The 14,304-nt window shown below is 52.3% G+C and overlaps 1 protein-coding gene across 1 annotated transcript in view; it reads left to right on the plus strand.

The window, feature by feature from the left end:
- The first annotated feature begins 7,704 nt into the window (after positions 1-7,704).
- Positions 7,705-14,304, plus strand: part of Kcnip1 (potassium voltage-gated channel interacting protein 1) — a 322,065-nt gene continuing 315,465 nt past the window's right edge. Inside the window, exon 1 of the mRNA XM_020164377.2 lies at positions 7,705-8,302. Coding sequence (XP_020019966.1) covers positions 8,215-8,302 — 88 coding nt within the window. The 5' untranslated portion in view covers positions 7,705-8,214. The remainder of the gene's footprint in view (positions 8,303-14,304) is intronic.

Genomic DNA, 14,304 nt, shown 5'->3' on the forward strand with positions numbered 1-14,304 from the left:
GCTGACCTCTCCAGGCACTGACATAATTACCAAAGCAGGATGGATACTTACAGGCACCCTTATTTAACTGCTAACTGTTTCCTCCCCAAGTTTCCTCATTGTTATCTCTGGGTGGATTTCGAAAGCAACTGTTCTCATGTAGACCTGAAGTTGTTTGTGGGTTGACCTTGGTCATATGACCATTGTCCTCTCTCTTGGTAGGTTTCCTTGGAGACCGAGAGGGACAGTCAGTTTGTGTCTTGGCTGTGAATCTCACACTCAGCTTCCATGTTCCCCAGGAATGGCTCTCTGGGGACAGGACCCAGACTGGTCATGGAAGGGAGAAAGGAACCACAGCAGCCATTGCCCCTTTGCAGTTGTGGACACCACAAAGGATTTAGGGTCATTGGTGACAACATATGTAGTGAAATGCAGGATGCAAGTGGCCAAACAACTGAACACTGTGGAAGCCTGGTTAGAATTGCAAACTCCCCACTCTCCATAAATATCACTGAAGGAAGAGGTGGCCACTCTGCTCTGGCTTTGCGTGGGTTCCATAATAGGGTCACATTCTCAGTTTAGCACTGGACGTCCTGTGTCCCTCGACACCCCTCAGTCCTTGAGGAACCAAGACAGTTGGCACATCACCCCTTCCATTTAATGGTAGCATTGACTTTCGTAGTTAGGAAGTCTTATCACCACTTAGTATGGAAGCAAAAGGTTAGAGAGTTGGAATAACTGTTGTCTGCACACAAGTGGTTATAGCACGTCTTCATCTCTTTCCTGTTGCTATAACCAAATACCAGAGATCTAAAAATTCATAAAGGATAGAAGCTTCTTTAGCTCACAGTTCTGAGGCTGGGAAACCCAACAACATGGCGCAGGCATCTGGTGAGGGCCTCGGGCTGCTTCCTAACCTGGCAGAGGGCATCACCTGGGGAGCCAGAGTAAGCTGCTAACTTGGATCTCTTCCTCTTCTTATAAAGCCAGCAATGCCATCATGGTCCCAAATGACCTCATCTAGCCCTAGTCACCTCTCAAAGGCCCTCCACCAAATACCTACAACATGAGAATTTGGGGCTTCAGTTCTCACAGCACACACTTTGGGGGGGACACCTGCACACCTCAGCACCGCAGCAATTTGAATTCAAGTCTCATGATTCCCAATCCCTTATTACGTACGTTCGGTGTTGCTCCAAACTAAAGATCCTGCAGAGCGCACATGTTCCCGTATGTTCTGATGACTGTGGAAGACCTGGCTTCTGGGACACCTGAGCCCAAGCAGGGAGTGGAGGGAGAGCACGTAGGACCGTGGGTGGATTCTGCCACATTGACCCAGCCCCGCTGTCCCCATAGCTGTCTGTGGATTCAAAATCTGAGGGTCACACGTGGTATAGCCATTATTGCATCAAAAAAAATTTTAATGCATCGGTGCTGAATGTGTATGGACCATTTCCTTAACTTTATTCTCTAAGCAATACAGCCTGACAACTGTTACATAACACACACAACCTATTAGACATTGTGAAAGTACTGTCCCTGCCCATGGGGGACAAGGAAGATAGGGTACAGAGAAGGGGCGGAGAGCATCAATCTCGCTGACTGTTAGAAGGCCTGATGGTTCCTGCACCTATACAGGCAGAAGCCATGGGTATGCAATCAGGTGTCAATTATTCATTCCTTCATCTGGTCAAGTTTCCTAGCACCTCTTCTGCCCTGGGCTTTGTGCCAGGCTCCAGGGCTCAAGATGTACAGGCCACAGTCCCCGTGCTCAGAATTAGCTGGAGGAGTTATTAAAATACAGGTTTTATACAACAAAATGGACTAGAGCTGTGGCTCAAGCAGCAGAATGCCTGTCTTGCAAGTGTGAAGCCTTGAGTTCACACTAAATAAATAAATAAAATTCAGATTTTAGGGCCCAGGCCCAGCCACTCCAGTTCACCTGGGACTCAGCATTTTACCATGCTTGTGGGGACTGCAGTGCCTGCTGGAATTTGGGATCCAGGCACCAAGTGCCCAAGCTCAGACTCCCAAATCCCCACCTTAATTCCTGCACTGCACTCTGCTTTAGATGGACTTCATTGGTTTCCTGTGGCTGCTATAAGAAACTACCCCAAATTGAGTGACTGAAAACAACAGAAATGTTTTCTCTCACAGTCCTGAAGGGCAATCCAATCTTGGTATTCTTCTTTCTGGAAGCTACAGGAGAGGCTGCTTCTGGAGGTACACCTCTTCTACCTTTGTCCATGGTCTGTCACCTCCTGCTCTGTCACCTCTCGTCCCTCCTAAGAGCCCTTGTCACCAGAGTCAGGAGCTGGATGATCTCCTCCCAAGATGCTTCTTTTAGTTACATCTGCAAAGACCCCTTTCCCAAATAAGCCTCCCCGTTCACAGGTTCCAGGGGAGAATGTACTCTTTGACCGCTGACTATGTTGGACCATTGGCTACACCTTGAGAAGCACGGTGCATGGGACTATTGAGAAGTGGACAGGGCAGACATGCTACTGAGGAGGACACAGCAGGAGCTGGTTCTGGGCTGGCTGAATAGCACAGGATCTGGGAAAAGTGACAATGAACCCCGGGGTTCCAACCCGGGTGCTGCTGATGCACTTGATTGAGGTAAGAGTAAGGAAGATGATAGCAGGGCCATTGGGGAAGAGCAGATATGTCAACTGAAGACAAAGCAACACCCAAGGTCAGTCTCATCCAGGAGTTGGGATCCCAGCCCTAACCCTGCACTTTGTGGGGCTAGGAAGCAGAGGAGGAATGAATCCATCTGGTAGGGCTCTCTGTGGGTCACAGCCAGAAGAGCCGGCACCCACACGGAGGCCTGTGGTCTCCCATTCTCCTCTACGGACCAGTACACAACACAGGTGCCCCATGCTCGGTCCAGGGCACAGTGAGTCCAGTGCTTAGCCTGGGGTGCAAAGGGGCAGGGAAAGAGAGGACCGGGCAGGACGTGACAATGGTAACAGGGGGTGGTACAAAGACACTGGTTGCTCGGGACACGCAGAAGAGAGGACCGCTTGGCTCCTCCCCATCTCCGCCTCACGCCTCCTACAGCTGCACTTGACCTCTTGCCAGGTCCACAGGCCAATCACAGCTCCTCTGCCCGCCCCACCAGGCCCTGCACACTTGCTGACAGCTAAGTGCAGAGATCAAGGAGAGCCCAACGTCAGGTGCCCTGCTCTCAGCACAAATGAGCCTTGGAGCGCCAGCAAGCAGCACTGAGGAATTGCCTTCAGCTTCCCAGGCAACTTCTGCAGGTGATTATAACGGGAGAAGTCATGGTCTCCCGCTGAGAACGCAGAACTGGCGCCCTTGGAGCCAGGAGGAATCCCTCTCGGAGGCCTAAACTCAGGCAGAACTGATTTTTCTGAGGCTTGGAGGAAAAATAAAATCTGATTTAATTCTTAGGAAATTGCTTTTTTTTACCCACTGTGTAAGCCTGTATTTAAATGCCAGTATTTGGAGGCCTTCTGGGATGCTCCATTTATTTTCTTCTTTAGCAGCAAGGAGAATCATTTATTTTCTTCAGCTCCTACCTGCTTTTCTGAGTTCCTCACCCTCATTTCCCTCTACTGGCTAGGCACTTCTCTCCCTAAGACATAAAAATCTGTAGCCATCTCTCTCCCCAGACCTGATCCTCCTGCCTTCCCTACCTGTGTCTGTGGGTGTGCTGGTGGCTCTGTCTCCTCCCCTCCCCCTAAACTCTCCTGTAGCTGTCACTTGTCACTAATTCCCACCCCCCCGTGCCGCCCTCCCTACACAGTAATACCTAACCTCGCCAAAGCCTCCACTTTCTCCTCTATAAAATGGGGATGATGAATAATGATATCCAAACACCTGGCAGTCTTGTTACTTTTCAAGATCAGGTAACATGACACAAATACAACCCAGAGACAGAACCTGGCCCACAGAGTCACAGAGCACAGTGATGTTTTCATGATCGTCGTGACTCCCACAGATTCTGTTCTTTTCTTCTTCTTAGTGTACCCTTCGGAGCTGGCCAGCAAACTTGGGGAGGTCCTGTCCTGCTGATTCAAAAGCAATGGGCTGGCCACATGTTTTATTATTTGCATCCAAATAGTTTGCTGTCTGGAATTCTCCACTGTATGAATTTGGTTTACGGTCTGAGTACTTCTTCCTCATTTTGACCTCTAAAATACAATTTCCACACTGGAACGGATTTTGTTTTATTCACCAATGAATCCCTGCTGCCAGGAGCAGAGTAGATATTGAGTATTTGTTGAATGAATAAATGTGAGGAGAGGAGCTCAGGGCTGCAGAGCAGAGGATGTCTGGACCAGGCAGGTCAGGAAGCACTTGGTCCCAGAGGCAAGGCTCCCTTCTCCACTCTGCTCGCCGCCCAGAGGCTGGGACTGAAACCACATTTCTGCTTCGCCAGTGCCCGAGACAGGCTCTTGCAGTAGGGAGAGGAGCTGTGGCTGGAGTAAGGGGACAAGGGAACCTGCTCCTCCCAGGCTGCTTCCTCTCCTGCCTGCGTCCTAGAGATGGCTGTCCCCTCCAGCAGAGACAGGAGTTTTGCCTCATCATCATCCCTGTAATTCTACACTTCCAGTGTCAACCTCTTAGCCCAACTTCAGAGACACCAGTGCCAGCCAGCAGGCACCCCTCCTGGGATCTCTCTCTGCCACCAAGGGGTCCTCTGCCCAGGTTCCAGGTCCAAGGGATCTCAGCCCCTTTCATTTGTCCCCACCTCAGCCCTGGCTGTAATGATGGAGCGACTTCCTGCGTTTCTATCTCTGTGATTCTCCCCATCCCTTCCAGACATCTGCTGTCCTCCAACACCTGCTTTGTATGCTTCTATTTGACGTGGCTCCTCCTGGCCGGACAGTGACTGACCCCTGTCTAACTACATCTCTCTCTGCCTCCCCTCCCCTCCCAGCCCACCTCACCCCACCCTACAATTTGGCCATGGAGGGAATTCCTTTCAGGACAAATGTCTCCATTCTCCCCAGCAATGATCATAATGGTCAGTCCCTTCTTTCTTCCAATACAGAGGGAAGATAAATCTCCTTAACACGGTCAGTCACTTTAATTTTGAACCCTAGCGACATGCAAAATTTCTGGGAATTTTAGGGATTGAAATTCTGCTTCAGCTCTGTGGCCATTGAGAGGTTGCTTGCCCCCTCTGGCCCTGTTTCCTCATACACAGAGTGGGTTGTATAATAATGGCTGCCTCCTGGGGCTCTAATGAGGACTTGGTGTGAGGGAGTACTTAGAATCGCCTGCACAGAGAAGGAACTCAGTGAACACGGTGTCATTGTCACCCTGGTAGAGGCCAGCAAGCCTGTCCTCGCTCAGCCTTCACAAGGAGACGTCAGAGCCCTCACCAGGCAAAGACACAACCTGCAGCCCCATCTGCCTGCCCTACTTCCTGGAGCTGGTGTGTGAGGAGCCCATCAGAGGTTTCAGGTGGAGAGATAGCTCTGGCTTCCCCAATTCCCTGGATAAAATGTGTCTGTGAAAGTCAGGCTGACTAATTACGAGCCTGCCGATGGTCTAATTTCCCTGGTGCCACCTGAATGCTCTTCTCCTGTCCCTTATCTGCAGAATAGCGTGTTCCTTGGGCAGAGAACAGTCCTGTATTCTATCATGAGTCCAACCCTGGCACAACTTGCCTTCCTTTTCCAGGAATGTTCTGGACACAGTGAACACCTTACCTACACTGAGTGTGGGGGGAAGGCTTTGCTGTGTGGTACTTCGGACACTGCTGACCCTCTCTGGGCCTGACTTATTTATCTAAGACTGAGTGTTCACACACATGCTGTCTCGTACAGATCAAAGAATCCAGAATGCTTTAGGGGAGAAAGAAGTCAGAGCCTGGTCTATGATTTCCCATGATGGTGAAGCTTTGCCCTCGTGCCCTCTGTGCATTTTCACCCTCCTTTCCCTGTGGCCAGCTACATTTCCACCTCATGAAATCTTTTCTAACTACAGCCTCAATTTCCTCAAGCTTCTCTTCTGGAATTCTCTGACCCTCACTGATGTGAACAGTGATTTTGTAACAGGTTCCTGAGGACACAAAGATCCCATGTCACACTGGCCTCAGAGCCTTCCACAGGGTTCTCATGGGACTGGGGAGCAGTCGGTATTCCAGAGTCCAGGCTGATGGGGATGTCCCTCCTCAAGTAGTGCAGGAGTTACGGAGTGTTTGGGGAACAGGAGCAAGGATGGCTTCCGCAGCAACAATCCAACCGGCAGCAGAAATAGCCTTTGCCATTGACCTCATAACCTGTGCGTGTCCCATGCTGGATGCTGCAATGAGCACATTAACTTCATTTCAGCATCCCCCAAGTCTTCAGTAAAGACTACGTGTGACGGCTAATCTGCTGGTCAACTAGACCAGATTGAGAGGTTGAGGTACTCGGTCAAGCACACTTCTGGTGTGTCTGCAAAGGCCTTCCAGAGATGATTGGCATGTGAGCAGGTCAACTCAGGGGGAAGACTTGCCCCAAACATGGACAGCATCGTCCAATAGGCTGGGGCCCGGATGGAACAAAAAGTGGAAGAAGAACAGGGAGGCAGGTCAATGCAGAGGGTGCCTTTTTGCTGCGGCCATCCTGGATTTGACTCCAGCTTCGTCAGCCTTTGGATGCAGACTCACATAGGCTGTGTCCTACATCCAGGGAGCTCAGTAAATACTGGACAAGAAGTGAGAGAAGGAAGGGTTGAATACTGCTTACAGCCCAGACACCACGTGCGTTTGAACCAGGACCTTCCATACTGTGAAGCTGAAGAGCAAATCACGTGGGGCCACGCAAACCCCAAGATATCAAGCACCATGGGAGCTGTCTGCCTGGCCCATGGTATATGGCAACTGATACAGGGCGAGCAGACGTGGAGGGTATTGGAGCTTGGAAAAAGGCCAGTGCTTGTGGACTGACTCCTGGGCTTCTTCCTGGAGTAAAAATTTATTGGTGATCATCCCAAGGGTTGAGGTCTGTTTCTTCAGGATTTACTTCCACCTGACTCCTCGAAGACGAGGAAGACAGCAGATGAAGACATGGTACCTGGGTTCTGGCTTATGTGGCATTTCAGCAACCCACGGTCTCTGTTCTGAACCAGGTTCCCTCAGACATCCCAGAGAAAGCAACAAGGCCTTCAGGGACTTTCCAAATCAGCAAAGACAGCAGAGCTGGGCCTTGTAGGGGGTATGTCCCGTGCCTCTTCCGCCCTACACAGTCTTGGTGCCGTTGTTACTAACCAATGTTGGGTTTCGCATTTGCATGACACCTTGCAATTCCTCTGTGACAAGTACTGATTGCAATTGATTATTTCAGTCTCGGCCATCACCTGATGTCATTTCTGACGACCACTCTCTTAATCAGGAAAGCCTAATGGCACTCCTCCCCTCTCCCAGTGAGGCAGCACAAACTTCTGCCTGCTCTGCAGGGGCAGAGGCTGGAACTGAGCAGTTTGACTTCAGTTGAGGGTCCCTGCAAGGAGGCGCTGGCAGTTCTGAGTCAGGGAAGACAAGGTTGTGGGATAGGCAGATCAAGCTCGCTCTGTCTGTCTGTCTGTCTGGCCCCTGTGCTCAGGCCAGTTCCCCAGGGGCTCCCCACCCAGCCTAGCTTCTCCTTGATGCAAACCAGGCCCCTAGAGGCTGCCTGCAAACTTTCCACTGAGTGCTGGCCAGTCTCAGCTTCCTGCTCTGTGGGGAGGTCTCCCAGACCCCATCCAGTCACGGAGAGTTGATCTATTAGATTAGTCAGGAAGGAGAGCGCGGGAGAGCGAGCCAGTGAGTGAGCTGGGAGGCTGCGGGGCTGTTTTCTGCCTAGCAGTCCCCCACTGGAGTATTAATTGCTACATTACTGCTGCGTATAGCAGAGAGAGTCGGAAACCCGGGAGGCTCCAGCTCCTCCCTCCCTAATCTGCTCAGTTTCACGCTCATCCTCGCTTCTCCACAAGCTGCTAGTGCCCCGGCAGGGCCATCCAACCCTGGCATCCCCAGGGCCTCCTATAGCAGGGAGGACTTGAGTGGACAGCACTCAAGGGGGTGGAGAGACGAGGGATTGTTCTCCCTGCAGGCTGTCTGGATGCAGAAGCCGGACTCGCTGCAGAGACAGCCGTGCTGTTCCCGGAACCAGGCTTCTGGGGTGCACCCACCCCTCAGAGATCATCCAGGCAGGCTCCAAGGTCCAGGGGCACACTAGGTGGGTGCTATCCCTTCTGGGTGCTGACAGCAGAGCCTGGCTCCCCTCTGCCACCATGAGCGGCTGCTCCAAAAGATGCAAGCTCGGTTTTGTGAAATTTGCTCAGACCATCTTTAAGCTCATCACCGGGACCCTCAGCAAAGGTAGGGAGACTTGGCCTTGACCTTGTTTCCTTCCTGGATGTGCCCAGACCGGTCCCGTCACCTCCGTGTGTCAAGTGTGGCGGTTCTGGTGTGCATGGGTCTCAGAGGCGGCTGGGGGAATCGTGGCTGAGATGGGAGGTTGCTGATGACCTGGGTCCTGGCTCTGAGCAATGGGCACCCTGCCTAGGAGCTCAGCTGCCTGTAATTGCCTGGACTTTGGAAATAGAGTTGGTCGTGTGTGGCTGATTGGTTCTGGGCAGGCAGAGGAGCAGAGTCCTTTCCAGAGCACTGGAAACACTGTAGCATGACTGGAGTTTCAAGAAGTTATCCACGGAGTGTTGTGTTGTGGTGATAAGGGAGAGATTTGATGCAGTGGGCTGTGAGCAATTCTGCAGAGCAGAGAAGCTCGAGGGGACCAGCAGGAGGTGACCATGGGGCTGGTGAATCCAGAATCCAGATCAGCTCCGCCATCACACGCCAGGAGCTTCTCTTGTGGGATTCCAGGGCTCTGTGCCCCTGGACTCGGGTTGTGGTTCTGCTTTCTTGAATGGCTGTCTCTCCATATCGCTGCCCACGTCCAATTGGTTTTCCTGCTTCTCCAAGAACTGGTGACAATTTGCAGGGATTAACTCTCCTGTGTCTGTGGACCAGAATTAGGAATGTACGTTCACCGTCAGCCACACACGGTGGAGACCCACTTCTCAGGGGCCCCAGTTCACTTTCTGAGCCAGGGGTGAGGGATACTCGGGGACTCAGGCAAACTTTCTGGAGATAAATTTAAAGCAGCATGATGTGGTTCTACTGGCTGAAAAAATGTCTTTAAATATTCATAGCCTCTTTCAGGAAGAGTGAGTCCTCCTCGAGGGAGAGGCACTGGAAGCACAGGCAGAATGCTGTCCCACAGCCCAGGACTGACATTTTGAAAAATAGCAATGAGAGCAGGTGAAGGCTGGGTGTGGCCAGCTCCGTGATGTGGCCCAGGTTCCCAGCTGCCCAGTGGGCCACCTGGTGTGAATCAGGTGACAGTGGGAATGGGGGATGTTGAGGTTTGTCTTATCTCCTTTCTCGGGCCTTTTAGCACTCCTCTTTCTCTACCATCTTTCCAAAATAGGACACTGCTATCACCCCCCATGATACCCAGGACCCTTGAACGCCCAGTGTTGAGGATCACTGCAGGCCTGGAGTGGGGTGCACAGGAGGAGGGCAACAGCTCTCAATGGCTTCATTTTCTGGAGGAGGAGGAGGGAGGGCATGGGAGAGTCCACAAAGCCCCCCTGCCCCCAGCTGGACCCTCAGGGACATCAACACCTTGGTGAGTGGCAATGATAGCAGCATCTTGTCCCTGCCTTGGCTTCCCAGAAGTGCACCAGCAGGTGCTCCAGCCTGGGTACAGTGAAACCTGAGTCTCAGCCCTGGCTCTACTACCTGGGAGAGACTTGACCTCCCTGGGGCTGTTTGTTCAGCGGTAAAACAGTGCCTTACCTCTTGCCTGGCTACCTCTGAGCATGGTTGCAAAGGTTCAGGGAAGTCTAGACTGCAGTCCTTTTATGGAGTGCATTGCCATTGCCGTGACCAGATGCAGGAAAGGGGTCAGAGAGCATGAGATAGCATGGGTCTGCAGAGGGTGATCCAGACCCCCTTCAGATCCAGGATCAGAAGCTCTTTGATTTTGCCAAGTGCAGTCAATGGGTCTGAACCCCCCAAAGGCAGCATCAAAGGGGAATGAGACCACAGAAGGAACCTATGCAACAGGAGGAGTATGTGAGAATGTGAATCAGCAAATACGACAGTCTGTATGTGTGTGTGCAAGAGAGACAGACAGCTAGAGAGGATGGATGGCCATGGGAAAAAGTGGCATATTTGCCTGTGTTCATTCACACCACACTTCTTACTGAGCACCTCCTGTGTGCTGCGTTCATCTCTAGACACTGAACACATGGAGGACACAAGGCAACCCGGTCAGGATGCACGCAGTCTAGAGAGGCACAGACCTGACACCTGGATCCCACTTGGACATCACACTTAGTACTGAGATGCAGGGATGTCTGGGGACCAATGAGCACAGAGAGAAGAAACCAGGGCAACCGTGAAGGGCTCCTCCATAAAGTAGCCCCTAAGATGAGAAGGGAGGAGAGGCAGGGCTGAGCAGGGGGAAGGAGGAAGGTGGTGGCAGAGAGAGCCACCTTGAAATGGTGGCCTCTGCAGCAAAGGCAGCTAGGAGGACAGGACTGTCCCCCTCACCTGGTTCAGAATCTCATAAACTGAGATCCACATGACATAGAAGGGCCTCATGGGGACCAATGCTGGGGACAAAGTAGTTGCCTGGCCTTCCTCTGACCTGTTTCAGTGCCAAGTTTTCTGAAGTCAGGGTCTGGGAGGGAGAGGAGGGTACACAGCAGGCACTGGGGGAGAATGGTGTCTTAACTGCATCTGTGCCTTTGGTCTGGGCTCTGCAGAGAGGACCAAGTGTTTACACAGCCCTGGCTCTGCGCCAGGCACGTGCGGGGGCACTGGTGCTCTCCCCAGCCCAGGTGTTTGTTAAATACTTTCTAAATAAGTGATGACCACAGGAGCAGGGCCAGGGCTGGAGTGGGGCAGCTGAGACTGGTCTTCATGGAGTCTAGAGAACGCTTTCTCACACATAGACCTCCCATTAGATTCTGGATTAGATTCTGCCCTACACAGACACATTAGGTTTCCTAATGATTTCTGGCTTTAATTGTGGTTTCACTTATCCATTATTCATTGCACAGAGTCCTAGGTTTGTGATATTCCAACCTCCACAGAAGGATTTTCCTGTCCCTTTGAGGATTAGGGACTGCAAAGTCTGTTGTGCCGTGTTCCTTTTTCTGGTCCTGGGAACAACTCATGATGTATTATAGACTTGAGAATGCCTGGGGGACAAGGGAGACTCAAGACCTCCCTCCCTGTCCTGCCTGCTGCCGGCCCCTGCCATCCCCTCTGCCATTGGTCTAAAGTGCCAGATTTCTCCTTGGGACCCTGCTGTGGAGATGAGCAGCTCAGGCCCCCTGTGCAAACGTCTTGCTGACTTTGAGCTTTTCCTTCCTAGCCACGGTCCTCTGAGGAGTATGTGTGAGAAAGCCTGTCCTCCCCGCTAAAGCCCTAGGAGGGCGCGCCCACCTGTGCACCTCACTAACAGTGTTGATAGAGCAACTAATGTGACCCCAGCTCGGAGTAGGTGCCACATCACAGGCATTAGGTGAACAAGACCGTCTATGTGGCAGACACCAGCCAGCCACCTGAGATGAAGCCTGACAAGGGAGCATCCTGGGAAGTTCCACGCAGCATCTGCCTCTGCATGTTCTGTCCTGCTCTTGAACTCTGTTCAACTGCAGGAGCTGCGTTTGAGGCCAAGAGGGAACCTCCAGCCACACAGAGCCTTCACAACTCTGCCTTACCTTTCTTAGGGTCTAAATTGTCCCAAGAGGGACAGGCTTTAGTCACTCCTACCCCACTCCTTCAGTGCTATTTTGTTTTGCAAGCCTGAATCTCTCTGATTTTTATGCTCTTCTTTTGCTTTTAAAAAACAAACAAGTTTGCAAACCAGGCATGGTAGCAGTTTCCTGTAATCTCAGCTACTTAGGCAAGAGATGGATTGAAGCCCAAGAGTTGGAGGGCAGGCTAGACAACATAAAGAGTCCCCGTGTCAAAAATAAATAAATTTTTAAAATAACATTTGCAAACTACAAATGTAACGAGAGGCACCAGTGGTGGCCAGACTGGACATCCCAGGGCTCTCCGCACTGCTGGAAGCCTCCAGCTGGGTCCTCCTGCCTCAGTTTCCCAATCAATAAATTGGAATCATAGCTCACTTCTTGGGAAATTGCATGACACTGTGTCACTCAGCGAATGTCGGTTGCTGTGACTCTGCCAGTGACTGGGCTGTGAAGACTCGGGACTCTGTCCCCCCGGTTGCTTATTTCATAGCATCTGGTACAGACTCAGAGCGAAATTTCTGTGAAGGCCCCTGCCCTGTCGCCCAGCTGCAGGATGACTTTAGACCACCCACCTCCCTCTCCCCAGCTTGCTTGCTTAAAGCCCCACCTGAACCTGAGATGTTGGAGTCCACCCCTCACCTGAATCTCCCCTTCGAAGTCAAGATGTGACTCCCAGAGCCAGGCCCTTGCCTACTGTCTGACTTGGGAGAAGATGCCCAGCGCCTGGCTCCATGCCTGGACCAATGTGGGGTCAGAGCCCTGCCTCTCCTTCCTACCCAGCTAGTCCTTGGTCCCTCACAGAGACCTGGCAGCCACAAGCTGTGTAGGCTTCACTCTGGCTGGGGAGGATTGAAGTGTCTTCTGTCCATTGGGAGCAAATCTGCCGCTCCAGGCACAGACAAAAGAGCCAGAGTAAGCAGGAGGGAGGGACCCAATCCAGGAGAGCTTCCAGAAACTCCCAGGCCACCCAGGAGGCTACAGGGTGGGGCGGGGGGGGGCTGAAATCTAAGTCAAGGACAAAGCTATGGAGCATTGGCTCCCCTGCCACCCAGCCCATTGCTACAGATGCATCAGATACACACTGTTCCTCTTGCCTCCTCCCCACTGCTGCTCAAGGTTCGTGAGAGCATGACCTTGAACCTGGGATGGACTCTCAGTTCAGGCTGGCTGGGCTTGCCTCCCAACTCTGCTGCCCACCAGCTGCGTAAGGTTCAGTTGCACATCCCAAGCCAAGGTTCCGCACTTTCAGCTGAAGAGAACAGTAGCAGCAATCATGCAGGTGCTTTTGCAATTCACGATGGTCACACGGTGAGCACCGGCAGCCAACAAGGTAGAAAAATTACCAGGGATTAAGGACCAGACTCCCTCAGTGCTGTGCCCTGGGCGCCTCCCCTGCCTACCTTAGTCCCAACCCTGAAAGGAACCATTGCAGTCATCATTTTAACAGATAAGGAAACATGCGTAGTTAAACCAGGTGACACAGCCAGAAAGTGACAGAGTTGGGATTGGACCCCAGGTGCTGAAGGGTGAAGAGTGGGAACTTTCTTCTGCACACATGGCCTTGGAGAAGACGCCTCTGCCCATGTGGTTCCCCACTCTGCACCAGCAGAAAGACTCCAAACTCCCCCTCATTTTATTGGTGCATTTGTCAGAGCTGTTTTACCAGCTGAATCTCTCCAGAGCAGCCACCTGCCATGCAAGGGACTGTGACAAATCCCAGAAGGTGGCCTGGGTGGGTAAAGGAGTGAGCTCTAAGAGAGGAAAGAGAACTCCACAGGCCAGCCACGCCTATGCTGTCTGGCATACCTATCACCTCTTGGGCAGATGTGCAGGGGTCAGAGCACCTGCCGGACACCGAGTGGGCGCTGTGCCCAAGACGGCCCCTCCCCAACAGCTCTCATGAGAAGTGCTCTTGTCCATGGGGCGATGCACAGAGTTTTGGGCCCTAGGCCACCTGGCCTTGAGGCATAAACTGGGAATTGTCTGGAAGAGCAATGGCCTTCATGTGGGGAACAGTGGAACCTCAGATGTTATAATGCCCTCTACTTAGAGAAGGGCAACTGCCTGTCCTGTGAGAAGCTCAGCTTGCTAGAGGAAGAGAGGGTCCCCCCCACTTTGCCCAGAGCCTATTAGCTCACTGTCCTATAGCACAGGACAAGCCAGCATTAAAGCCATATTGTGACAGCCCATGCCCTGCACCCAGGGACCTGAGTGCTGGCTCCATCTCATGCCATAGGCAGAAAGTTCCACCACCAGGGCTTCTGAGTCCTGCCTGTGTCTCTGGCCCCAGGTCAGAGCCTGCTGAGGTGAGGAATATGCTTGTCTTGGCTTTCCCCATGCCTTGGTCTCCCCACTCTCACTCCTCTGTAACTGTTCTGCCCAGTTGTCCCCTATCTACTCCCTTCAGGCTGCCATTACTGAGTGCTACAGACTGGGTAGCTTATGAAGAACAGCAAGCTATTTCTGACAGTTCTGGAGGCTGGAGTCCAAGATCAGGGTGGCAGCATGGTTGGGTTCTGGTGAGGGTCCTCTTCCTGGCTACCT

This window comes from Castor canadensis, chromosome 16 (assembly GCF_047511655.1).
Source record: "Castor canadensis chromosome 16, mCasCan1.hap1v2, whole genome shotgun sequence".
Lineage (NCBI taxonomy): Eukaryota > Metazoa > Chordata > Mammalia > Rodentia > Castoridae > Castor > Castor canadensis.